Source organism: Procambarus clarkii, chromosome 52 (genome assembly GCF_040958095.1).
Source record: "Procambarus clarkii isolate CNS0578487 chromosome 52, FALCON_Pclarkii_2.0, whole genome shotgun sequence".
Classification (NCBI taxonomy): domain Eukaryota; kingdom Metazoa; phylum Arthropoda; class Malacostraca; order Decapoda; family Cambaridae; genus Procambarus; species Procambarus clarkii.
In genome coordinates, this window is record NC_091201.1 from 28135238 (window position 1) to 28162796 (window position 27559).

The 27559-nt window shown below is 42.2% G+C and overlaps 1 protein-coding gene across 3 annotated transcripts in view; it reads left to right on the forward strand.

Moving 5' to 3' along the window:
• Positions 1 to 2135: 2135 nt before the first annotated feature.
• Positions 2136 to 27559, forward strand: part of LOC123763490 (tyrosine-protein phosphatase 10D) — a 39710-nt gene continuing 14286 nt past the window's right edge. For 2 of the 3 annotated variants that reach the window (XM_069304545.1, XM_069304543.1), the window contains exons 1-13: positions 2136 to 2296; positions 8645 to 8729; positions 9432 to 9618; positions 15391 to 15694; positions 16072 to 16274; positions 16656 to 16767; positions 17165 to 17481; positions 20538 to 20690; positions 23719 to 23788; positions 24589 to 24668; positions 25272 to 25392; positions 26691 to 26797; positions 26916 to 27044. In XM_069304545.1, coding sequence (XP_069160646.1) covers positions 2277 to 2296; positions 8645 to 8729; positions 9432 to 9618; positions 15391 to 15694; positions 16072 to 16274; positions 16656 to 16767; positions 17165 to 17481; positions 20538 to 20690; positions 23719 to 23788; positions 24589 to 24668; positions 25272 to 25392; positions 26691 to 26797; positions 26916 to 27044 — 1888 coding nt within the window. In that variant the 5' untranslated portion in view covers positions 2136 to 2276. The remainder of the gene's footprint in view (positions 2297 to 8644; positions 8730 to 9431; positions 9619 to 15390; positions 15695 to 16071; positions 16275 to 16655; positions 16768 to 17164; positions 17482 to 20537; positions 20691 to 23718; positions 23789 to 24588; positions 24669 to 25271; positions 25393 to 26690; positions 26798 to 26915; positions 27045 to 27559) is intronic. The other variant, XM_069304544.1, reaches the window with a different exon arrangement.

The following is a 27559-nucleotide window of genomic DNA, read 5'->3' on the forward strand; positions in this document are numbered from 1 at the left end:
GTAACTCGTACTGGAGCTACGGTATTTAACTCTATTAACTTGTTACTTATTTGCATTCTGATCGTGGAAATCACGTGTATGTTGTGGTTAGGTTAGGTTAGGTTATCTTCTTGAGGTTATCTTGAGATGATTTCGGGGCTTTAGTGTCCCCGCGGCCCGATCCGCGACCAGGCCTCCACCCCCAGGAAGCAGCCCGTGACAGCTGACTAACACCCAGGTACCTATTTTACTGCTAGGTAACAGGGGCATAGGGTGAAAGAAACTCTGCCCATTGTTTCTCGACGGCGCCTGGGATCGAACCCAGGACCACAGGATCACAAGTCCAGCGTGCTGTCCGCTCGGCCGACCGGCTCCCTCTAGCATAAGATCTGATCTTTAGCATAAGGATAGTAGGAAAGTTGAATGAACTAAACAATCAGGTTGTAGAAACCAACTCCATTCATAATTTCATAAATATAATGGGAAAATTTTTGTACAGAAGTCCCTGTATTAGACAACTGGCAGCTACAAGAGGCTGGGCCCAGGAGCTAAATTTGATAGCACAGGCACTAATACGTTAGCGTACACTCAACAAGAGAGATATATCTGTACACCTGAACCGGTGTGTACACTGTGTTTTCATTCATAAAGGTTTATCTCAAGACAGGAAGCGAAGGTGACAGGTGCTCGGGGGACACCACACACACACAGGTGAAGCACCTGGGTGCTCCTGCTCCTCCAACCTGAATACTATTCACGTCAATGAAAATCCACGCCAGAGTCTGTCATGGGGTCATTGAAGAGTCCGGGGCAGAGTCTCTGAGTACGGGGGCAAAGTCTCTGAGTACTGGGGGCCGAGTCTTTGAGTCCGGGGGCAAAGTCTCTGAGTCCGGGGAAGAGTCTATGAGTACGGGGCAGAGTTTATGAGTACTGGGCAGTCTCTGAGTACGGGGGCAGTGTCTCTGAGTACGGGGGCAGAGTCTATGAGTAAGGTGGCAGTGAGTACATTGTGTTCACACCACCCACCACCTCACACTCACATAACCTCCTCCATGCGTGCCTGCTCACAACCTCCCTTTCATTTATCAACCTTTTCTAAGCCCCGAAGTTTTTTGTTCTGCTTTGCGGGTTCTCCTTTTGTCCTGCTTCAAGCGGAGAGTCGCCAGTGAATCTCCAAAGAACGCAACAGAAGCCTGGCCGAAACGCTATGTGTGTTAGTAGCTTTACAAGAGTGAAAAAAATACTAATACGATATAAATACGCTAAGTTATGAACACAAGTTATGAAATACGCAAAGTTATGAATTTTCCCAGAGGTTAACGCCTGCTGCCTGACATGGAACACTTACGGGCATGCTAGATAATCATGCAATCATCTAGACTATCAACCAATCATCTAGATAATCATACAAGGAGGCCTGGTCGACGACCGGGCCGCGGGGACGCTAAGCCCCGGAAACACTTCAAGATATGCTAGAAAGTGTTGTGACAATATTGATCCCACATGTGCTGAAGCACCACGGCAACATCCACATGACAATAATTTAACTTCAAACGAATTTATGGCCAAACTGTGCATTTGGCAGAGCTGGTGTTGTATGACTGTAACAGAGCGGCTAGAGTGCTGTCCCTCAAGAGTTTCCGTTGTTTTCCTCTTGATAAATCTTGTCAATGGTATATAAATAACAATTCTTAGTACATGATCGTATCGCGCACAGCGCCCCTCGGGAACTACGTCGTTATGAATGAGTGGTACAAGGGGCATCTCCTGATTCAGATATAACATGTTAATAAAACTTTTATGGATGATGCGTAAATGTTTACATTCACTAAGTAAAGAACATTGTGATGAATGAGGCGCGTACGGTACATGTAACTAGTGGCTGAGATGGATTATCTATATGGCTCGTGAAACTGTGTTGATCATATCCGGCAGATACTTCTCTCCCTTGTCTCTCTCCACCTGTACACACCTGTGGATAATACTACACTCCTCCCTCACACTTCAAGTCCCACTTACACCTCTACCTGCCCATCTGCCACCTATTGGCTTTATATAACGCAGAATGAAGAAGGAGCAAACTAAATACAAATTTCTGACGCTTGGCCTTTGACATCTACGAAGAGGATGTGTCGTCATGTCCGCTGAGGGATGGCAAGGCGCGGGGCTAGTGTCAAGAGTATCCAGGACTGGTGAAGGAGCGCGCGTCCTCCAGTAAGGCACTCGCCCTCCACACCGACCTTTCTTCCCTTCTGCTTCGTTACTATACCCCAACAGCTACACGCCCCCGCGCTCTGATGGTCTCCCGCCGTAAAGGGTAAGATAGAAACTGCTACCAGAAAGTCTTAAGCAAAGGGCTTTCCTGTCGTAGGGAAGGTTATATCTTCAAGATGTAGAGCCTCTTGCCCTGCAACACACCAGCTAAGGACAACTGTTGTGCATCACCGATACACTCACTCTATCTTACGTGCTCATAAAGTTGACCACAATTGCTGGCATTTCTCGATGTGCAGAGTTCACAAATTACCCAGAACACGATGCTCGGGTGTGGCGCCTTCCGTTCCCCCTCTTTCTGTGCCACGCTCCACCTCCCTTATAACACCATCAAATTAAAGCAAAAAGAAATATATATATATATATATATATATATATATATATATATATATATATATATATATATATATATGTTTCATTAAATATGACTGCATATTGTGTATTGATTATTTTTCTTGTTTAAGGCTTCTAACCCTCTGAGTAGTGTTCTAGCATCTTGGTTTAATTGGAAGAGGAGTTCTCCAAAAGTCATCTTCGTTCGAGGTGAAGAAAAAGAAATAAATAACTGTAGAATGTATTACACTTATTATAAAATTTACACAACGTTTCTAACCTACATGGTCCATTCTCAAGTGATACAAAAATACATCGATTGATAAAGATTAAGCCACCTAAGAGGTGCCTAAGAGGTGGCACGAGCATGAATAGAACGTCAATAAGAAATTACAGGGCGTGTTAGATTTATACCATTAAGGGGTCAGGTGAAGACAAGTAGATTTATACAAATGGGTCAAGAATAAGACATGAAGGGGAAGGAAAAGGTAAGGCGTAAAAGAAGAAGGCGAAAATAGGGGACGAAGCACATACGAAGATTAATCAGGTGTAGTGGGCGTAGCATGTTGAGCAGTGTCTTCTATGTTGGCATCTTCATGTTCCGGTCTTGTTCTTACTCGTTCCGGTCTTGTTCTTACTCGTTCTTGTCTTGTTCTTACTTGTTCTTGTTCTTGTTCCGATGGGTTGAGTGAACAGTTCCGTAATTTGGGTATTTATGGAAGGTTGTTATATTTTTGTGGATTGCTTCAAGAATTTGTAATCTTCTTACATCTTGGGTTTTGTCTATTATGCAAGTGTTTTTATTCAACATTTCTCTTGTTAGGGTGATGTTATGGGCTTGTCTCATGTGAATTTTTGGGGGCACCTGATTGAAGATGACAGGTCAAATGCCTCGTCAGCTTGGTCGACGTCATACCTATGTACTTAGATTGAAGGCTACATCCTTCGTGGGGGCAAGTGTACAAATATACCACCTTTGATTGCTGTAGAGGGTTCTCCGTCGGCTTCGGGCTGTTTTTAATAAGGAGCTCGATAGTCTTCTTTGTTTTATAGAATATGATCAGGTCTACGTTTTGGTTAGGAGTAATGCTTTTTATTCCTTTACGGATTATCTCTTTCATTATTCGTTCTTTTTTATGTTCACTGTGCATGGTGGATTTATAATATAATTTTATTGGAGGTGTTGTGGTTTTTGTTCTACGTTCAGGATTGTACCATGGATCCAGGTGTCGTCTTATTGATGACCAGACCACACACTAGAAGTTGAAGGGACGACGACGTTTCGGTCCGTCCTGGACCATTCTCAAGTCGATTGTGATTGTGACCATTCACACAATCGACTTGAGAATGGTCCAGGACGGACCGAAACGTCGTCGTCCCTTCAACTTCTAGTGTGTGGTCTGGTCAACATATTTCAGCCACGTTATTGTGACTCATCGCCTGCATGTCGTCTTATTGTAATGTTTATTTCTGTGTTGCAATATCCTTTGTTCACCAACACCTGAGTTGTTCTTTCAAACTCTCTACTCACGTTGCTCCATTCAGAGCGATAGGTAAGAGCTCGACGAATATAAGCGTTGAGAACACTGGCTTTGTATCTCTGGGGGCACTCACTCCTACCGTTCAGGCATAACCCTATGTTTGTAGGCTTAGTATATACGCTGGTGCTTAGAGAGGCTCCTGTTTTTGTTATTAGTACATCCAGGAATGGCAGACTGTTATTTTCACTATTTTCATGTGTAAAACGGAGTACTGACTCTCTCTCTCTAGATGGCTTTTTAGATCAATTAGTTCATCTGGGTCTTTTACTATGACGAATATGTCACCTACATAACGGCATTATACCATTGGTTTTTGCCTACTACTAACGACTCTATCTTCGATGGTTCCCATGTAAAAATTATCGAATAACACTCCTAAGGTCAACAAACTGATCGAAACTGTGAACGCCAAGAAATCCGGACTCCACCTGCCAAAGATCATTGGGGAATATAAACCTGGATATGCGTATGGAAATGTCAAGACGCACAAGCCTGGAAACCCACTTCGGCCAATCATTAGCCAGATACCCACACCCACGTACAGACTGGCGAAGCGACTCAACGGCCTGCTGACTCCTTATGTTCCTTGCGCCTTCAGCCTGATGTCTCCAAAGGAATTTGTGGACTTACTGCGGGGCGCACGGGCCACAGGGATAAGAGCCTCGTTGGACGTAGAATCGCTGTTTACCAACGTACCTGTGGACGAGACAATCGGAATGATAGCCGACAGAGTGTATCGTGATCCAGCCTGTACTCCTCTTGACATGCCAGAAAGTATTCTGAGGAAACTACTCCAAGCTTGTACTAAAGAGGCACCCTTCTTGAGCCCGGATGGGCACATGTATAAGCAAGTAGATGGGGTCGCCATGGGTTCTCCCCTAGGTGTCCTGTTTGCAAACTTCTACATGGGTACCATCGAGCAAAAAGTCTTAGTCGACATGAACTTGAAACCGGCCATATACTGCAGGTATGTTGACGACATTTTTACACAGGTACCTGATGTCAGACATCTGCAGGAGCTGAAGGAGGCATTTGAGCAGAGTTCCGTGCTGCGTTTCACTTACGAGACGGAAAAGGATGGGAAGCTGCCTTTTCTAGATGTAACAGTCATGGAAAAGGGCGGAGGTTTCCACACTGCAGTCTACACAAAGGAAACAAACATAGGAATGTGCCTAAATGCCAACAGCGACTGCCCTGACAGGTACAAGAGGAGTGTTGTTAACGCATACGTCGACCGTGCTCTCAGCCACAGCTCAGAATGGAAGCAAGTCGACGAAGAACTCTGTAGGGTAAGGCAGGTCCTAGTCAATAACGGCTTCTCCAATGGTTTCATCGAAGACATCATAAGAAGGAAAGTGAAAAGCCATGCAACCTCCGAAGAGACAACTAACACAACACCTATACCCCCTATTAGACTATTTTACAGGAACTTCTTTTCCACAGCTCATAAAACAGAGGAAAGGGTCCTGAAAGATATTGTTAATAGAAACGTTATCCCTACAGACAAAAATCAGAGGATACAACTGACGATTTACTATAAAACCAGAAAAACGGCCAGCCTACTCATGAGAAACTCTCCAGACACAAAACAGAACGCTTTAAAAGAGACTAACGTCGTCTATGCCTTCAAATGCCCACTTGGGGACTGTAAGCTCCAAAAAACCCAGTATATAGGCAAGACAACAACATCTCTTTCTAGGCGTTTAACGATGCATAAACAACAGGGCTCCATTAAGGAACATATAATCTCTTCCCATAACCAAACCATCGCCAGAGAAATCCTAGTAAACAACACAGAAATCATCGATAGATACAGCGATAGCAGGCGGCTTGACGTTTGCGAGGCACTACACATCAAGAAGTCAACACCAGCAATCAACAGCCAATTATTGCACAACTATATTCTACCCACCTCAAGACTCCGCTCCAATATAGAAGCATCAAGAAATATGGACCAATAGGCTTTCTACAAACACTTCTATTCAATACCCATTGTTTCTGTTCTGTCTTGTGTTGATACTTTTAATACCCTATTAATATCCCCTAGTGTTCTGTCTTGTGTTAATGCCACATCACCCTTCCCACCTCACTCAAATGTAATGCCACATCACCCTTCCCATCTCACTCAAATGTACATATATATATATATATATATATATATATATATATATATATATATATATATATATATATATACATATATATATATATATATATATATATATATTTATATATATATATATATATATATATATATATTTATATATATATATATATATTTATATATATATATATACATATATATATATATATATATATATATATATATATATATAAATATATATATATATATATATATATATATATAAATATATATATATATATACATATATATATATATATATAAATATATATATATATATATATATATATATATATGTATATATATATATATATATATATATATATATATATATATATATATATATATATATATATATATATATGTACATTTGAGTGAGATGGGAAGGGTGATGTGGCATTACATTTGAGTGAGGTGGGAAGGGTGATGTGGCATTAACACAAGACAGAACACTAGGGGATATTAATAGGGTATTAAAAGTATCAACACAAGACAGAACAGAAACAATGGGTATTGAATAGAAGTGTTTGTAGAAAGCCTATTGGTCCATATTTCTTGATGCTTCTATATTGGAGCGGAGTCTTGTATATATATATATATATATATATATATATATATATATATATATATATAGTATATATATATATATATATATATATATATATATATATATATATATTTATATATATATATATATATATATATATATATATATATTTATATATATATATATATATATATATTTATATATATATATATATATATATATATATTTATATATATATATATATATATTTATATATATATATATATATATATATATATATATATATTTATATATATATATACATATATATATATATATATATATATATATATATATATATTTATATATATATATATATATATATATATATATATATATTTATATATATATATATATATATATTTATATATATATATATATATATATATATATACATATATATATATATATATACATATATATATATATATATATATATATATATATATATATACATATATATATATATATATTTATATATATATATATATATATATATATATATTTATATATATATATATATATATTTATATATATATATACATATATATATATATATATATGTCGTACCTATTAGCCAGAACTCACTTATCAGCCTACTATGCAAGGCTCGATTTGCCTAATAAGCCAAGTTTTCTTGAACTAATATATTTTCTCTAATTTTTTTCTTATGAAATGATAAACCTACCCATTTCATTATGTATGAGGTCAATTTGTTTTTACTGAAGTTTAAATTAACGTAGATATATGACCGAACCTAACCAACCCTACCTAACCTAACCTAACCTATCTTTGTAGGTTAGGTTAAGTTAGGTAGCCGAAAAAGTTAGGTTAGGTTAGGTTAGGTAGGTTAGGTAGTCGAAAAACAAGTAATTCATGAAAACTTGACTTATTAGGCAAATCGGGCCTTGCATAGTAGGCTGAGAAGTGAGTTCTGGCTACTAGGTACGACACATATAAATATATATATATATATATATATATATATATATATATATATATATATATATATATATATATATATATATATATAAAGCTGAACAATGTTACCTTCAAAAAAGTGAAAAAGTTAATTAATTCATTTTTTTCTTCACCTTGAAATAACGAAAATGAGTTTTGGAGAACTCATCTTTCAGCTAAGCCCTGATGCTAGGAAAATAGTTAGAGAGATAGAAGCCCTAAATCAGAAGATAGTAAATACAGAGTTTGCGGTCATATTCAATGAGACATGTTTAAAAGAATATATATAAGAATCTTCGTGATTCTTAAGAAGGAATAATGACACTTAGTGAATCTGGCCGAAACGCTTGTGCGCGCTACCTTACCTTGTGTTGGTTTCTGGGCTCAGCGTCCCCGCGGCCCGGTCCTCGACCAGGACTCCTAGTAGCTGGACTGGTCAACCAGACTGTTGGATGCGGCTGCTCGCAGCCTGACGTATGAGTCACAGCCTGGTTGATCACAGTCTGGTATCAGTGGCTTTGCATTAATGTAAAAAAATTCCAATATTATGTAATCTCACAAACCCATTGTACCTTCTTGTAAATAAATAAATAAATACATAAATTAAATAAAACAAAATCTAGGTCCAGTTCAACGCCTTCTAACACAATGTATGTTAAAAATCTTGAATAAACACTTCATGTGTTATCAATGTTGTATAAACTCTCTTGATGTAATTGAATGTTTTATAAACCTAAAAAAACAGTTTTAATTCCCTTACAACACTGGAGAAATGTCGGTGATTATCAATATCAAGTTATGTTATAATAGTGTGTTTGTGTCCACCAGGGCCGGTGATGGCTGGGGGGCCGTTCACCTCACCCTCCTGCTGGGGTTCGCTTACATTATGGCTACCCAACCCTCAGTCATACAGGTACGTGCGCTTTATGTCCTTATCATTGTGTATGGGAAACACAGCTGGAACTACTCACATAAACACACACACACACACACACACACACACACACACACACACACACACACACACACACACACACACACACACACACACACACACACACACACACACACACACACACACAATCGACAGGGAAGACTTCCTGAGACCTGGAACTTCAAGAACAAGAGGTCATAGATTTAAACTAGCTAAACACAGATGCCGAAGAAATATAAGAAAATTCACCTTCGCAAATAGAGTGGTAGACGGTTGGAACAAGTTAAGTGAGAAGGTGGTGGAGGCCAAGACCGTCAGTAGTTTCAAAGCGTTATATGACAAAGAGTGCTGGGAAGACGGGACACCACGAGCGTAGCTCTCATCCTGTAACTACACTTAGGTAATTACACACACACACACACACACACACACACACACACACACACACACACACACACACACACACACACACACACACACACACAGGGAAATCATGCCTAACAAACCTTTTAGAATTTTATGATAAAATAACGAGGATAAGACAGGACAGAGAAGGTTTGGCAGACCGTATATTTCTGGAGTGCCAAAAAGCCGTTGATAGAGTACCGCACATGAGACATGGCCGGGTGCTCAAGAACTTGGCTCTTGATAATAACTGTTGACACTTTAAGTATTTCTCAGGGACAAAACATGACGACTGAAGCCACCAGCTCCAGTCATTCCGACGACAGTAGTCCCAGCACCAGCCCCCCTTCCACTGGTCCTGAGAGCTCCGGAACAGCACAGGAAGGCACTACAAGTAGAGTAAATACCTCAGAAGTTGACACTGACTCTACTGAAAGCTACAACAGTCTCGCCACGGAACAAAGTAAGTGAACACCGGGCAATGTTTACTGAAGCCTATATCACGGTTATCGTCATTTCCTTGTGTATGTCTATAGGGCTTACCGGAACGCTGTTATGACTACTGAGAACCATCACTGTTGACATGCAGGTTAAGTCTATACTGACAAGACAAGACAAGCAACTAGCGTTATAATTTATTTAAAGTACTTTGCAAGGGATGCTTGTGAGTGACACTGGTTTGTAGTTAAGTGCTTCTTCTCTATCTCCTTTCTTGTAGATTGGCGCCACATTAGCCTTCTTCCAGCAGCTGGGCAACACCCCCCTTGTAAGGGACTCTTTAAAGATTAGCACTAGAGGTGTGTTGAGGGCCTGTACTGCTTCTGTAAACAACTATGGTGATACTCTATAAGGCCCAATATCTTTAGTTACATCCAGTGGTGCTAATTGTGTTCTTACTTCCTCCGCTATTACCTCAATATTTACAAGTTTCCTCTTCAGGGGGCTGCTTCCTCATCTAGTTCAGGGAGCTGTTCAGGCTCAGTAGTGAACACCCCATGGAAGCTGGCATTGAGCTCCTCAAAAATTTCTTTATCATTTTCTGTATACTGGCCTCCCCTTTTCCGTAACCTACGGGGAGCCGGTCGACCGAGCGGACAGCACACTGGACTTGTGATCCTGTGGTCCCGGGTTCGATCCCAGACGCCGGCGAGAAACAATGGCTAGAGCCCTATGCCCCTGTTATCTAGCAGTAAAATAGGTACCTGGGTCAGCTGTCACGGGCTGCTTCCTGGGGGTGGAGGCCTGGTCGAGGACCGGGCTGCGGGGACACTAAAAACCCCGAAATCATCTCAAGATAACCTCAAGATAACCTGGTCATTTGGTCATTCACTGTCATTTTCCTTCTTATATGGCTATGTAGGAGCTTCGGTTGTCTCTGTTTTGGAGGCAACATAATTTTCATAGTTAATTTCTGCAATTCTTCTTATGTTTATGTAGTCATTCCTGACCCTGTCCTATCTAACCTGGTTTACCTTTGTCCTTTGCCCTTTGTATTTCCTTCACTCCATCCTACTTTTTTTATTTTGGCTCCTGAGACTGTCTATTGAACCTCGGGTTATTATATGGCCTACTACTTTTTTCCCTTAATAGTGGTATGAATCTCTCTTCTGCCTCTTTGCATTTTAGTTTTACTTGGTCCATCATTTCCTGGACCGTCTTTCATCTGAGTTCCCTCATATTCACACTAACTCTTTCTTTTATTTCCTCGGCTTTGTTCGTAACTCCATCAGCGTTCGTGTACCAAATCTTTAGGCAGTTCCTGAAGATTTATATGTATATATATATATATATATATATATATATATATATATATATATATATATATATATATATATATATATATATATATATATGTCACCACCGCCACAACACAAAACCACCACCACAAATACCACACCACCACCACAAACACCACACCACCACCACAAACACCACACCACCACCACAAACACCACACCACCACCACAAACACCACACCACCACCACAAATACCACACCACCACCACAAACACCACACCACCACCACAAACACCACACCACCACCACAAACACCACACCACCACCACAAACACCACACCACCACCACAAACACCACACCACCACCACAAACACCACACCACCACCACAAACACCACACCACCACCACAAACACCACACCACCACCACAAACACCACACCACCACCACAAACACCACACCACCACACCACCACCACAAACACCACACCACCACCACAAACACCACACCACCACCACAAACACCACACCACCACCACAAACACCACACCACCACCACAAACACCACACCACCACCACAAACACCACACCACCACCACAAACACCACACCACCACCACAAACACCACACCACCACCACAAACACCACACCACCACCACAAACACCACACCACCACCACAAACACCACACCACCACCACAAACACCACACCACCACACCACCACCACAAACACCACACCACCACCACAAATACCACACCACCACCACAAACACCACACCACCACCACAAATACCACACCACCACCACAAACACCACACCACCACCACAAATACCACACCACCACCACAAACACCACACCACCACCACAAATACCACACCACCACCACAAACAACACACCACCACCACAAACACCACACCACCACCACAAACACCACACCACCACCACAAACACCACACCACCACCACAAACACCACACCACCACACCACCACCACAAACACCACACCACCACCACAAACACCACACCACCACCACAAACACCACACCACCACACCACCACCACAAACACCACACCACCACACCACCACCACAAACACCACACCACCACCACAAATACCACACCACCACCACAAACACCACACCACCACCACAAATACCACACCACCACCACAAACAACACACCACCACCACAAACACCACACCACCACCACAAACACCACACCACCACCACAAACACCACACCACCACCACAAACACCACACCACCACCACAAACACCACACCACCACCACAAACACCACACCACCACCACAAATACCACACCATCACCACAAACACCACACCACCACCACAAACACCACACCACCACCACAAACACCACACCACCACCACAAACACCACACCACCACCACAAACACCACACCACCACCACAAACACCACATCACCACCACAAACACCACACCACCACCACAAACACCACACCACCACCACAAACACCACACCACCACCACAAACACCACACCACCACCACAAATACCACACCATCACCACAAACACCACACCACCACCACAAACACCACACCACCACCACAAACACCACACCACCACCACAAATACCACACCATCACCACAAACACCACACCACCACCACAAAAACCACACCACCACAAAGCAACAGAAAACCTTAGCAACAGGAAACAGCGAGTAACTGTGAGGGGAGAGACATCAGAGAGGCAAGATGTAACCAGCGGAGTCGCACAGGGCTCTTACTTGGACCCATTCTGTTTCTAACATATGTAAATGATCTTCCAGAGGGTATAGACTCATTCTTCTCAATGTTTGCTGATGATGCAAAACTTATGAGAAGAATTAAGACAGATGAAGATAGACAGAGACTACAGGATGACCTGGACAAACTGGAGGAATGGTCTAGAAAATGGCTGCTAAAGTTCAACTCAGGAAAGAGTAAAGTAATGAAACTAGGCGAAGGGAGCAGAAGGCTGAACACAAGGTACCATCTGGGAGGTGAAATCCTGCAAGAGTCAAACGGAGAGAAAGATCTGGGGGTTCATATCACACCGAACCTGTCCCCAGAAGCCCACGTTAAAAGGCTATCACCAGCGGCATATGCTAGGTTGGCCAACATAAGAACTGCCTTTAGAAACTTGTGTAAGGAATAGTTCAGGACTCTGTACTCCACTTTTGTCAGACCAATCCTGGAATATGCAGCTCCAGCCTGGAGTCCATACCTAGTTAAACACAAGGCAAAGTTAGAGAAGAGTCAGCGGTATGCCATCACAGACTTTTCCCGGAACTGAGAGGCATGAACTACGAGGAAAGGCTGAAGGAGCTGAACTTCACGTCCCTGGAAAACAGAAGAGTAAAGGGAGACATGATAACCACCTACAAAATTCTCAGGGGAATTGACAGGGTGATCAAAGACAAACTCTTCAGCACGCGTGGAACAAAAAAAGGGGACACAGGTGGAAACTTAGTACCCAAATGAGCCACAGAGACATTAGAAAGAATTTTTTCAGTGTCAGGGTAGTTAGTATATGGAATGCATTAGGCAGTGATGTGGTGGAGGCTGACTCCATACACAGTTTCAAATATAGATATGATAGAGCCCAGTAGGCTCAGGAACCTGTACACCAGTTGATTGACGGTTGAGAGGCGGGACCAAAGAGACAAAGCTCAACCTCCGCAAGCACAAATAGGTGAGTACAAACACCACACCATCACCACAAACACCACACCACCACCACAAACACCACACCACCACCATAAACACCACACCACCACCACAAACACCACACCACCACCACACCACCACCACAAACACCACACCACCACCACAAACACCACACCACCACTATAAACACCACACCACCACCACAAACACCACACCACCACAAACACCACAGCAACACACAGGAAGCTTCAGGATATGTATCACCCAGTAAGAGAGGAAGTCACATATCCTGGCAGCCCATTACGCCTCCACTATAACTTTGAAGGAAAAATCACACAAAAAATTGTTTATTAACAAAAAAATGGACACGAGTGCATAAATATTTCACACTTCATTGTCTCTAGTGGTCACTCGTCTGCCTTTATAAGGAAACTGCAGAAGGTGTATTGGCCCCTGCGATACTTCTACGGGCTCACCATAGCCCGTGTTACTTGGAACTTTTTGTTCCAGGTAGCGAATCTTTAACAACAACTGCGATACTCCACTTAACCTCATCGTTCTTGGTTATATATTCCGTTTGTCAGCCTAACTTGTCTGTATTTCACCTCTGCCTCTGAAAATGCTGACAGGTTCAATGAAACGCATCTGAGTGTGAGGCCATATAAAATGGTGAAATAAACTTTAGAGTTAATTTTTTAATTTCTTAGAAATTGAGAGAGAGAGAGAGAGAGAGAGAGAGAGAGAGAGAGAGAGAGAGAGAGAGAGAGAGAGAGAGAGAGAGAGAGAGAGAGAGAGAGAGAGAGAGAGAGAGAGAGACAGAGAGAGAGAGAGAGAGAGAGAGAGAGAGAGAGAGAGAGAGAGAGAGAGAGAGAGAGAGAGAGAGAGAGAGAGAGAGAGAGAGAGAGAGAGAGAGGAGAGAGAGAGAGAGAGAGAGAGAGAGAGAGAGAGAGAGAGAGAGAGAGAGAGAGAGAGAGAGAGAGAGAGAGAGAGAGAGAGAGAGAGAGAGAGAGAGAGAGAGAGAGAGAGAGAGAGGGGGGGGGGTAGGTGTCAAAGAAGAGATAACAGAGAAATAATAGGTGACTTGTAATTACGTATGTTATGTCGATCCTTACTAAAGAAAAAATAGTCAATCTAGTTAGTTAACCCAATTGATAGTGATGATCACAAGTTAAGTCAAATGAGTTACTCGGGAAGAAGCTAGTTAACAATATGTTACAACCAATCACAGTGTGTGCTGGCCACGGATATATAAAAAAAATCGTCCAGCACAGACGATAGAGAATTAAGAGAATTCGTCCAGCACAGACGACAGAGAATTAAGAGAATTCGTCCAGCACAGACGACAGAGAATTAAGAGAATTCGTCCAGCACAGACGACAGAGAATTAAGAGAATTCGTCCAGCACAGACGACAGAGAATTAAGAGAATTCGTCCAGCACAGACGATAGAGAATTCGTTCCTACAGACACTCGTCGCCTTCAATACCACTTATACACTGTACAAAAATAGTATTTCTACTTTTGATATCAGTATTTATTCCATAATTTCCCACAACAGCATATATTTGTTAAAATTTATTACCCTCGTTTTTAACTTCAACCAGTCTTTTTTTCACAATTTTGGTCCTCAGTTGATTTTCGTAAGAAAAAATATTTGTCTTTTCATTTTCTCACTAATACAATTTGTAACTATGTTATTCAGCCAGATTTGTTGTATGAAATTCTTTTCAGCAAATTTTTATTCCGTGTTCTGACCCCGAACTCCAAATGTTGGCGGACGACATTGACCAGGTGACCTTCCTCTTGCAGATGTGGCCACGGTCAGTGTGAGGCTGACACGCAATGGAACACACATTACGGTCACCTGGGAGAGCACCACCACCGTCCCCAGCACCACCACCACAGCCTCTACCATCTTCATCACCAACTCCACCACCACCACCACCGACTCCAACACCGCCAATGACGTCAACACCACCACCACCACCGACTCCAACACCGCCAATGACTCCAACACCGCCAATGACGTCAACACCACCACCACCACCGACTCCAACACCGCCAATGACACCACCACCACCACCAGCAGCAGCGAAGTGGACACACTCCCAGAGTAAGTCAGTGGCATGCCCTCAGCCCAGCCCGTCCTCTCGGTTAACAGGTCGCATTCTTTACATAATGCTAACCAACGCTTCAAATGCAAACCCCTTGTGAAAAGCAATGGCTCCTAAATGTCTACGTTTTCTATGAATCAGACTCGAGAGATTAGCTGGAGGCTTATCTATAGCGAGTCCTTGTCATATCTCTAGCCCCTCTCTCTCTCTCTCTCTCTCTCTCTCTCTCCTTCTCTCTCTCTCCTTCTCTCTCTCTCTCTCTCTCTCTCTCTCTCTCTCTCTCTCTCTCTCTCTCTCTCTCTCTCTCTCTCTCTCTCTCTCTCTCTCTCTCTCATATGTATCACCCGTCGTGCCCTACCCCCCACCTTCTCCACAGATACAGAGTGTGTGTGGCGTGCAGCAGGAATGACTCGTGTGGGTGCATGCCGTGTGAGGAGTACGACGACACAACAAATGCCACAAGCTACACCTTCAAGGGCGAGCCTGCCACTGAGTACAGCGTGTGGGTGCTGGAGGCTAACGTCTCCTGCCCACACCCCCACCACCCCGGTGCTAAACACGTGACCACGCCCTCTGCAGGTCTGTCGCACACCTGGAATCATGTTTGTTGATGCTGATATTATTATTACACAGAGAGATCACATTAATGTGATATATCAATGAACAAATCGATAGGAGCCGTGGTGAGGGTTTGAACCTATGTAAGCATAGTACGTAGTGCGACCTATGTACGTGGCATAGTCGACTAGAGTGTGGGAACACCCAGTGCATAGGTTCGAACCCTCATCACGGCTCCTGTGGATTTGTTCATTATTATTATTATTATTATTATTATTATTATTATTATTATTATTATTATTATTGATATTGTTTTGTTATCGCTATTATTGCATCATTACTATTACATGCCTCATCCTCCACTTTAATTTCTAAATGTTAATGTGAACACTTTGTCCGTAGTACCAGGAAGGCCTAATATCACCGCTGAGAGTAGAGAGTTGTGGTGGGACTACACTTGCCCCTACACCGGCCCGGCCACCTTCTCCCTACACCTGGACGGTCAACACCTCCAGTGAGTCACTTCCTTCCTCCTCTTAATATCTCCTCTATAGTGTTTCTTCAAGTTCGATCCCCCAGGTTATACTTGTGCGAGGGGCGGTGGCCTCGACCCCAAACACTCATTCGACACTTTGAGCTCGCTGCGTGACCGACAACGGGGTTTAGTTGAATATACATTGTTACTTGGCTGTATTCTAATTATGTGTATAGTTGGGCCTGGGTTGTGTTAGGTGTTTATGAATGATGGCAGGGACCTTTACCTAACATGATTGCAAAATAACATTACAAAAAAAGTATATTTTCTTATGACAAATTAATAATGAACTCAATAAATATATCAGCCTCAAAGATCAGGTGTCAGATTAGCTGTTGTAAGATAAGAGCTCTTAGGTTGCCTGACATTCCCGCAGGGTAAAGCAATCTAAAGAATGTCGCTACTACGTGAAGGACGACAAGATAAAACCTTACACAAACTACAGCGTCTCCGTGAAGGCCTGGGCATCCACCTGCAGCCCGGGGAGTTGTTCCGCCGCAGATGACAAATGTTTCCCCAGCGTCCCGGACGCCTCAGCCGGTGGTGGCGACGGTGGCGACTTTGCCGGTAGCGGCGACGGTGGCGACGTTGCCGGTAGTGGCGACGGTGGCGACGTTGCCGGTAGTGGCGACGGTGGTAACGGTAGCGAGTGTTGCGGCTGCTACAGCTACAACATCAGCACTCCGCCTGCTGGTAGGTCTTCACTCATCAACATGGGTGCCCAACCCGTCCTCTTAAAAAAAACGTCGATTTTCGCTCGTATGCTATGACCAAAAGTGGACGTAATTTGAAATGAAATCTACTCACAAAAGTGACGTACTGGCCCGTTTTCTGTCTGAGTCGTCCGGCTTACTCGGAAAGGTTAGGAGAGGAAACTTTCCATTAACGTTTTTCATAAAGTTTTGAAACTTTATGAAAATTTCCTGCCCACCTAACCTACCAGAGGACCCTTAACTTATTGTTGTTAAAAAAAAATCCCAAATTTATTTTCATTTTTTTCATTTTCAAATTACGTCCAAACGGCCAAAGCGACGTTATTTTTAAGAGGACAGATTACACACTACTCCACCATATACAAGTCACACAAACACATAATGAATTCAAGGGATGTGTACTCAGAGAGGTGTACCCCATTTCTTGGTGCATATATACACCAATGTATATACAATGAAGATTCTACTAGAAGCGACACAGGGACCCTCTCCAAGGATTTTATATATTTTATCATTTATAATAAATTCACACAGCTAGATTTTAGATGTATCTCACTGGCTCAATGTTATCACAGTCTAAGATGTAATGCTCCAGTGAGTGTTCTTGTCTTTGTCCACACACACTTTACACTTGACTCCGTCTACATCCCTATACAAGCCCAACTGCCAGAGATACTCGGAGCCAAGTCGTGTTTAAGTTTACTTTAGTCCTGGAATATATTTTGAACTAAAGTATACTTACTGGTTAGTCAGAAGGCATGTGTTACAGAGGACAGAAAACAATGAAAACTTAAAAATCTGGCAGATGAAAGTAAACAAACACAAAATACTGAAACCACAAATACTGATGTAATTGCAATAGTAGAAACTAAAATAACCGGAATTGTCACAAATGTAATATTCCCCCCAGAACAATTAGCGAAAAAAAAGGTGAGACCAGGAAGTAGCACCGCTGGTTGAACTAATCAACATATATGAAGAGCTCAATAATGGAGAGGAAAACAACTAAAGAGACTATGTCACTGAGATCATCTCAGTGGAGGAGTATAAAGTGACGGTGTGAGTGGTCTATAACTCCTCACGGAGCCACAGAAAACTTAGAATATAATACAAAAATGCTTCTATAGTCTCCAAGAAGTGACAGAAACATAGAACAGGGATGATAGTAATGGAAGACTTCAGCCATTCATAAATTTACAGTGGTTGAAGAGTGAAAGCAAAGGTAGTAGACATATACAATAAAGATACCCTAATACATCACGTGAGGGAGAACAAAGTAGACATATACAATAAAGATACCCTAATACATCACGTGAGGGAGAACAAAGTAGACATATACAATAAAGACATCCTAATACATCACGTCAGGGAGGACAAAGTAGACATATACAATAAAGATACCCTAATACATCACGTCAGGGAGGACAAAGTAGACATATACAATAAAGATACCCTAATACATCACGTCAGGGAGGACAAAGTAGACATATACAACAACACAGCAATACAATGTGACACTAAATGATTAGTATGAAAAGTTCGCAACAAAAGATCCAAAATGTCTTAAAGCAGGAACTAGACCTGTCCTTAGATCTAAAACCTTTAAGACAACAGACATTTCCAAAAGAAATATAATTAAACAACAAGAGGAGCAACATGTGATGAAAACCAGAGACAGAAACAAACGTCCACCACAGATATTAAAAGCGACAGCTGCAGCAGTGTGTTGATCCCTTGCCGTAGTATTGAGGTCTGTATTAAAACAAGATTTTCCAGAGGTTAGGAAAACAGCATTTGATACAGTCTCACACACGAGTCGGACAGAGTAGCAGGCTGGGATGAGTGCTAAGTTCAGTGAGGGAGTACCTACCAGGAAGGAAGCAAAGGGTCACCATGAGAGGGAAGACATTAGAGTGTAACGAGGTAACGAGTGAAGTACCACAAGGATCACCAATAAGGCCCATCCCTAATATGCATCAACGACCTGACAAGAGGAAATATCCTCCTTCAGATCAACGTAAATGATCCAAAACAAACTAGACAAATCAGAACAGAGAGGGACAGCAATATACGGCAAAATGTGAACTAGATACTCCAGAGGGGCCCCAAAATGACTAGGCCAACTGTTATCAGGACAGAAGCCGTCAGTAAGAAGCCCCTTACCAAAATACTGTGTGAAGACGAGACAGCTAACTCAGTATGCTATTTAAGAAACAAAAACTGAATGAGAAGAAAAACGGGAGAACAGTCACTGAATAAAATTAGTAGCATTTCTGATGTCAAATATTAGCAGCCAACCCTCGGCCTTGCAAGCAATCCTAGGAGAGAATATTATGGCAAAATAACAATGACGCGAACACGCGCACGCGCACACACACACACACGCACGCACGCATGCACGCACACACGCACACACGCACACACACACACACACACTGGAGTATGCGGCCCCAGCATGGAGTCCGTACCACGTCAAGCACAAGACGAAGCTGAAAAAAGTTCAGAGGTATGCCACTAGGCTAGTCCCAGAACTAAGAGGCATGAATTACGAGGAACGGCTGCGAGAAATGCACCTCACGACACTGGAAGACACTGGACACTAGTAAGGGGAGACATGATCACTACTTACAAAATTCTCAGAGGAATTGACAAGGTAAATAAGGATAAACTGTTTAACACGAGGGGTACGTGAACAAGGGGACACAGGTGGAGACTGAGTACTCAAATGAGCCACAGGGACGTTAGAAAAACTTTTTCAGTGTCAGAATAGTTAACAGGTGGAATGCATTAGGCAGTGATGTGGTGGAGGCTGACTCCATACACAGTTTCAAATGTAGATATGATAGAGCCCAGTAGGCTCAGGAACCTGTACACCAGTTGACTGACAGCTGAGAGGCGGGACCAAAGAGCCAGAGCTTAACCCCCGCAAGCACAACTAAGTGAGTAGTTGTGCTTGTGGGGGTTTACTCTCGTGGGTTGTGTGTGTAACCCACGAGAGTAAAGACCAAACTGAGCGTGTGTTCCTTCCCCACACAGCACCTTCCGCGCCGAGGAACCTGCGGGCCCCTCATCCCACCTTCACCCCGGATCCTGCTTCCAAAAACATCAACGTGACGTGGGATCCCCCGGAGCACCCCAATGGCGTCATATACTCATACAGTCTTAAATATAACGGAGGAGCCTGTGCAGGTGAGAGTGGTGACGCTTGCTGTGAAGGTGAGAGCGGTGACGCTTACTGCTGGCGGTCTGTGGCTTCGCTTCTGGGCTTGAATATTCGTATCATTATTGTACTCGTTATTTCTGCCTCCCCTTCTCTTCTTGTTCCTACTTCTCTTACTACTGATGTTTTCTATGAATAAATGTTCATGTCGTACGAAGGTCCAATGCCACCTCAATAAATAAATAAATATATATATATATATATATATATATATATATATATATATATATATATATATATATATATATATATATAAATATATATATATATATATATATATATATATATATATATATATATATATATATATATATATATATATATATATATATATATATATATATATATATATATATATATATATATATATAAATAAACACAACGTAACTCTTCCCTATGAGAGAAGAACTCAGGCTAACCAGGTGGCAAGCCAGTACACTAAGCAATACACCAGAGCAGATCGAAGGAAGCAAAGGGTCTCCATGAGAAGGATTTATTTCATAATAGAATAACCTGTCAGACCCACGCAGAGTCATCCAGGATAGGGCTGGGGTCTGGTCTCAACACCGTATAGAGGAAGGGCTGGGGTTTAGGAACAGCCTGAAGGATCAGACCAGCAACTAGGAGGGCTGGTCAGAGAACGGGCCGCGGGGACATTGATCCCCCAGAACCCTCAACAGGCTGAATGATCTACTCAGCTTTTAGCCGCTTCGTGTTTTCTCTCTTTACCTCTCCTCTATTCCTTCCATTCATGCTCCTCTTATTCTCTTCCTACTTCCATCTCTTCTTCATCATTCTTCTTCCCGTCTTTTACAGTTAATCTTTCACTCTGCTCTCTCATAAAGGTTAGTTTTCGTTCTACGTTGGATTGAACATAGTCATTGTTCTATAGAACGTAGTCATTGATCTATCGAACGTACACCCATTGCTGTATAGAACATAGTCATTGTTCTATAGAACGTAGTCATTGGTCTATCGAACGTACACCCATTGCTGTATAGAACATAGTCATTGTTCTATAGAACGTAGTCATTGATCTATCGAACGTACACCCATTGCTGTATAGAACATAGTCATTGTTCTATAGAACGTAGTCATTGGTCTATCGAACGTACACCCATTGCTGTATAGAACATAGTCATTGTTCTATAGAACGTAGTCATTGGTCTATCGAACGTACACCCATTGCTGTATAGAACAGTCATTGTTCTATAGAACGTAGTCATTGATCTATCGAACGTACACCCATTGCTGTATAGAACATAGTCATTGTTCTATAGAAAGTAGTCATTGCTTTATACAACGCAGTCATTAAGGAATCGCTATTTTCTAACAAACTGTCCTTTTCCGCAGCATTACATTGGACAAGATATGTGGTTAATGCTGTGATTAATAATTTGTTTCCGCCCTGGTGTTACTGGCTTCAGCCTCACTTTTCAATATATTGTATATTATTATTATTATTGCTTAATTTTAATATTATATTTATGTTACATATATGTTAAATTTTAATGGCTTTTAATTTAATTTTTAAAATTAAGGTATACAGTGTAAGAAAAAAATCATTTTTTTCTTACACTATATACCTTGCTGATTTTTGGTTAGAATGTTGTGTGAATGCTTCAGTATGTTGTGTGAATGTTTATAGCTGGTCATGTGCAAGAGATATTGGAAGGAATTTGGTTCTTACAAGGGAAAAGGAAAGGATGTGGCTTTTCCAGGCAGGGGCGGGAGGGGTGTGGCTCTTCCAGGGAAGAGTGGAGGGATCTGGCTCTTCCAGGGCGGAGGCTGCGCAGGCAGTATGTCACTATATGCTGTTACAATGACCGTATAACTGCTTCCTGGTGGTGGCAGCTTTGTCTGATGTGACCCTCTTGCCTAACTAGAACTATTTAACACTCATTCATTTGACCTAATCTGGGGGCTCAGCCAGATTTGATATAGTGAGCGTCACTGGTTCAAACTTGCTGGCCGAGTTTGAACACTGACGCGAGATATAGGGTAAAAAATGTTACTGAAAAAAGTGTAGCTCTTATTCCCTGACATTTATGCCAAAAGTTAGAAAAAAATAGATTTGGGGGGAATTGCGATCAATTTTGGGCCGAAAACCGCTCTGATTATATTCACATTCGTGGACAAAATGGCCATAACTTACCAACCACTGGTGCAAAAGAGACTTGATTTATAGCTCAAAATCTGGAGAATCCTCATGTTTCTGTAGGTCTTAAGGTCTCTGATAGGGGTCTCTGTTTAACTATCTTAACTGGATTGGAGTCACTTCTATTCCTAATCGCATCTGATATATAGTGTTCTGTATATTTTGTTTTTGTCCTATTTCTGCTTGGGTCTTCTGTCACTTTAGGAAGGATTTTGTTATTACCTGCACTATTGTCTTGGGAATTCTCACTATTGTGGTGGAAATATCCACTATTGTGGAAATTTTCATTATCCATGAACCTATCAAACCACAGAATTACTATTTCAAATATCCACTCTTGTGTCTCCTTTCTCATTATATGGTAGAACTGTGAATGCTGCATCTATTATGACACCCAATAGTTTAGTTTCTGTGAGTACAATTACATTTAGATTCTCTTCACGTGTTTGTTCCTTGACTTCACTTGCCTCATTTGTGATCCAATTAATATATGAATAAATAACTATAAAGCTCACTTAAGTTCTGTGTGCTAGCGTTCTCTGGGCTTCCACATGCTTTGATCTCTGGGAGTGATGAGGTGCTTTGCGTCAGACAGAGCACGGAAAGGAAGGCTAATGCACGAAACAATGAGGGTAGACAATGTTGCAGACGAAGTGAATCTTGCATCTGTGTGTCATCGTATGCAAGGTTCCCTTTCTCCTTGGATTCCATCATTTCTATTTTAAAAATTCATGTATGGAATCTGTCCATACCATAAGCAGTAAAACAACACTGCATGCATGGAGAAACACCAGGGTTAGTTGTTACAGTAACTTGTGGATTGATCAATGTCTTTACAGTTCCAGTTAACGAAGGTGAGAAGACTGATCTTCGATGTCTTGTGACGGTCATGCCAGAGACCAACTACACGTGAGTATAAGACTCTTGTTAAGATGTTGGAGTTGTCATGCCTTGTGTGGGCGTGGTGTTTGGCTTCCTGTGTGTGTGTGTGTGTGTGTGTGTGTGTGTGTGTGTGTGTGTGTGTGTGTGTGTGTGTGTGTGTGTGTGTGTGTGTGTGTGTGTGTGTGTGTGTGTGTGTGTGTGTGCGTGTGTGTGGTGAATGTTGTCGCCATGTTTGCTTTGGCAAGGTGCTTGTATTGTTACAGTATTTATGTTGAGATGGTGATTGTGTTCTCATGGCGAGTGTCTTTACGTGGAGATTGTCTGCTTGCGGTGATTGTCTCTCTTGTGGTGATTGTGTTGTCACGGTAATTGTGTTCCCACTGTGATTGTGTTGGCTTAATTATTGAGTTGTCATGGTGATTGTGTTATGGTAATTGTGTTTTTTTTTGCATGGATATTCCTGCGCGGGCCCTAAGCCTCTGGCTGGCCCACTAAGTGTTGCTTGTTTCTGTTTTACTTGGGCGGAGTATGAGTATTTATGACTCGTATGGTCGCTTCAGTAAAATTTTGTCCCATTTGTTTAACAACTTCTTCTGCTCTGTTGAATCTAAGTTGACATCTTAATGGGTTAGTAACTGTGCACTGTGTTAGATAATGTTCCAGTGGTCTGTCTGGGGGTAATTGTGCTGTCATGGTGAACTTTACAACCACACAATATAAAGATTATATAGAGTTAACTTAAGAATGAATAATTTGTAATAATAAACATGGCAGATTGTGAACAATGTTTATTATTTTGTGATTGTGTTATTTATTGTTCTTTACAGCTTTAGGGTCACCGCCAAAAATAAAGTTCCGGAGAATGACAGCGAGGAGGCTGTCTTTAACCTGTCCGTCGGAGCAGGAAGTAAGGTCTCCAGTCGTGTACACACACACACACACACACACACACACACACACACACACACACACACACACACACACACACACACACACACACACACACACTCATACACACACACACACACACACACACACACACACACACACACACACACACACACACACACACACACACACACACACACACACACGGGGATCACAAATGGCTAGAATTTCCTTCACCCCTGATGCCCCTGTTACCTAGCAGTAAATAGGTACCTGGGAGTTGGACAACTGTTACGGGCTGCTTCCTAGGGTGTGTGTGTGTGTGTAAAAAAAAAATGACAGTTGAGAGGCGGGTCGAAAGAGCCAAAGCTCAACCCCCCCCCCCCCCGCAAACACAACTAGATGAATACACACAATCCATGTTTTTCCATATAATGTTTTTCTTTGCTTAAGTATAGCAACGTAAATGCTTTTAACCTTGATTATAAACTCATTTACAGCAGTGACACCAACATCGTTGGGGGTCACTGTATCTGTGTTTCACTGCCAATAAAAGTACCGTTGTTTTCCATAGAAGAATACACAGCATCGCCTACTTGCCTACACGTGTAAAGTATTTCAGAGCCATTCTTCAAGGGGTTACCAGCGTGGGATGACGAGGAAGACATGACACTGGAGCGCGACAAGGAGCACGCCATCATTCTTAACACGACGACCTTCAGTAACGACAATGGCCGCGTCAGGTAGGTCACCAACCAATCCTCCTAATAGAGCGTCGGTTTTTTGACGTATACTCTACCTAAGGGCAATAATTGTCGTACTAGAAAACGGTAGCGGCTCGCTTGAAATTGACATGCTGTCCCGTTTTCTGTTTTGGGTCCTCTGGTAGCTTAGGATAAGGGGCACTTATCCTAAGTGCGACAGTTTCTTGACTGGCTTGAAGATACATGTTGAATTGATCTAGTCATTAGTGCCTGTGTCACCTTCCGACCTCAATATTCTACGTTTATACATGTCCGGTAAATAAGGCTCCGATGACAAATATCAGAAATGGTAAATTAATTCATTGTGTCGGGGGACAAGAAGCCAGAATGTATTCATAAACGTTAGGCTTATATCAAGGTCTCCCCCCCCCCCCCCCCACTAATCCAAGGTCGAATTACTGACCCCGCCCAGGATCCCGACCCACAACAAGCTCACTAACTCCTGAGTCAACTCGTCCTCTTAAAAATAACGTCGCTTGTCGCTCGTATGCGCGCTTTGGCCAAAAATGGACGTAATTTGAAATGAAATCGGCTCACGAAAGTGATGTACTGTCCCGTTTTCTGTTTGAGTCCTCTGGCTTACTCGGAAAGGTTAGGAGAGGAAACTTTCAATTAACATTTTTCATGACGTTTTGAAACTTAAGGAGAATTTCCTGCCCACCTAACCTACCAGAGAACCCTTCACTTACCGTTTTGGAAAAAAAATCCAAAACTTATTTTCATTTTTAAATTACGTCTATATTCGGCCATACGGGCAAACGGCCAATTCAGCCGTAATTTGTAAGAGGACAGGTTATTCAGGAGTACCTACTTACTGCTAGGTGAACAGGTGCATTACGTGATAAGAAATGTGCCCAGCTATTTCTGTCCCGCCCGAGATTCGAACCCGGAATTCTCGATTGTGCGTCGAGAACGACCCCGACTGTACTACCGGAACCCTTAAGAACCTGACAGTACTACCGGAACCCTTAAGAACTGACCGTAACTAAACTCCAGTATGGAAAGAAACATCTTTCCGTCCCATATCCCCGTTGAGGCGGGGCTGTTAAGAGGTCATCATGATGATATAGACGTTTACAATGGCAAGATCTTTTACATCTTGCCATTTTGGAAGGCCAAGATGGCTCCGTCATCCAAGGATGACTCGAACACCCGACTCGTGTTACACGAAGGTAAACAAGTAACGTTCATATTATTGATCAAATTTCTTGCTGATAAAAGAGAATTTTCCATAGTATGACTTGGAGATGTAGATGTAAAGAATTCCTTGTCAACAGGAGGTACGAGATACGGCTGTCGGAGGGCTGTGAACACAAGTTACATGAGAAGTTACTTAGCAATGGATCTGCCATTGACTTACGTCCCAGGGTGAAGTTTGTCATCGGTAAGTTAATGACCATCGCAATTTCATGTCAGATGTTGATGAATATAGTGACTTAAAACTGTGGCGGTGATTCTTTATAGTGAGGTGAAAGCTAATGTGTGTGTGTTGGTGATCTCAGGTGACTTAGAGCAGTGCAGTATGTGTGATAACCCACCTCTCAAGCCCAGTACACAGTACTCCTACCGCGTCCGCATTTCCACCTCCAGTGCCTTCAATGAGTCTGAGTGGAAGTGTTTCAGAACCGTTGGTAAGTTGTATAACACGAATGGCTTTGTATTTTTCTCATGCAATAGTAAGTTGTGGATGCACCTGTGAGTGGAAGATGTAGATATGCCTGACGGGAAGTTGTGTGGAGTCACTACAGAGGAGTGGACAGTATCCCGGGGCGCTCTCTACAGTTCTCTGTAGCAATGAGTGCTGAGTTAAGCTGCTACAATGCTGACTTAGCAGACAATACCTAGGTATCCCCCACTTCTGTTGTTAAGACCATATTGATCCAAATATTCAGGTCTCAGTACGAGAGAATTCGCAGACTCCCGGTGGTCTCAAAGCACCCGTATAAAACATTATGTATTTAGATCCAATACCTACATATATAGGCAGCACCAACCTTACACCAGACAGTGTGACAGTGGTAGCAGGTGTGGCTGCACGTGACGAATCTCCCAATCGTGAGCACGACCTGGGTCACGGGGAGAGCCGGTCGGCCGAGCGGACAGCACGCTTTACTTGTGATCCCGGGTTCGATCCCGGGCGCCGGCG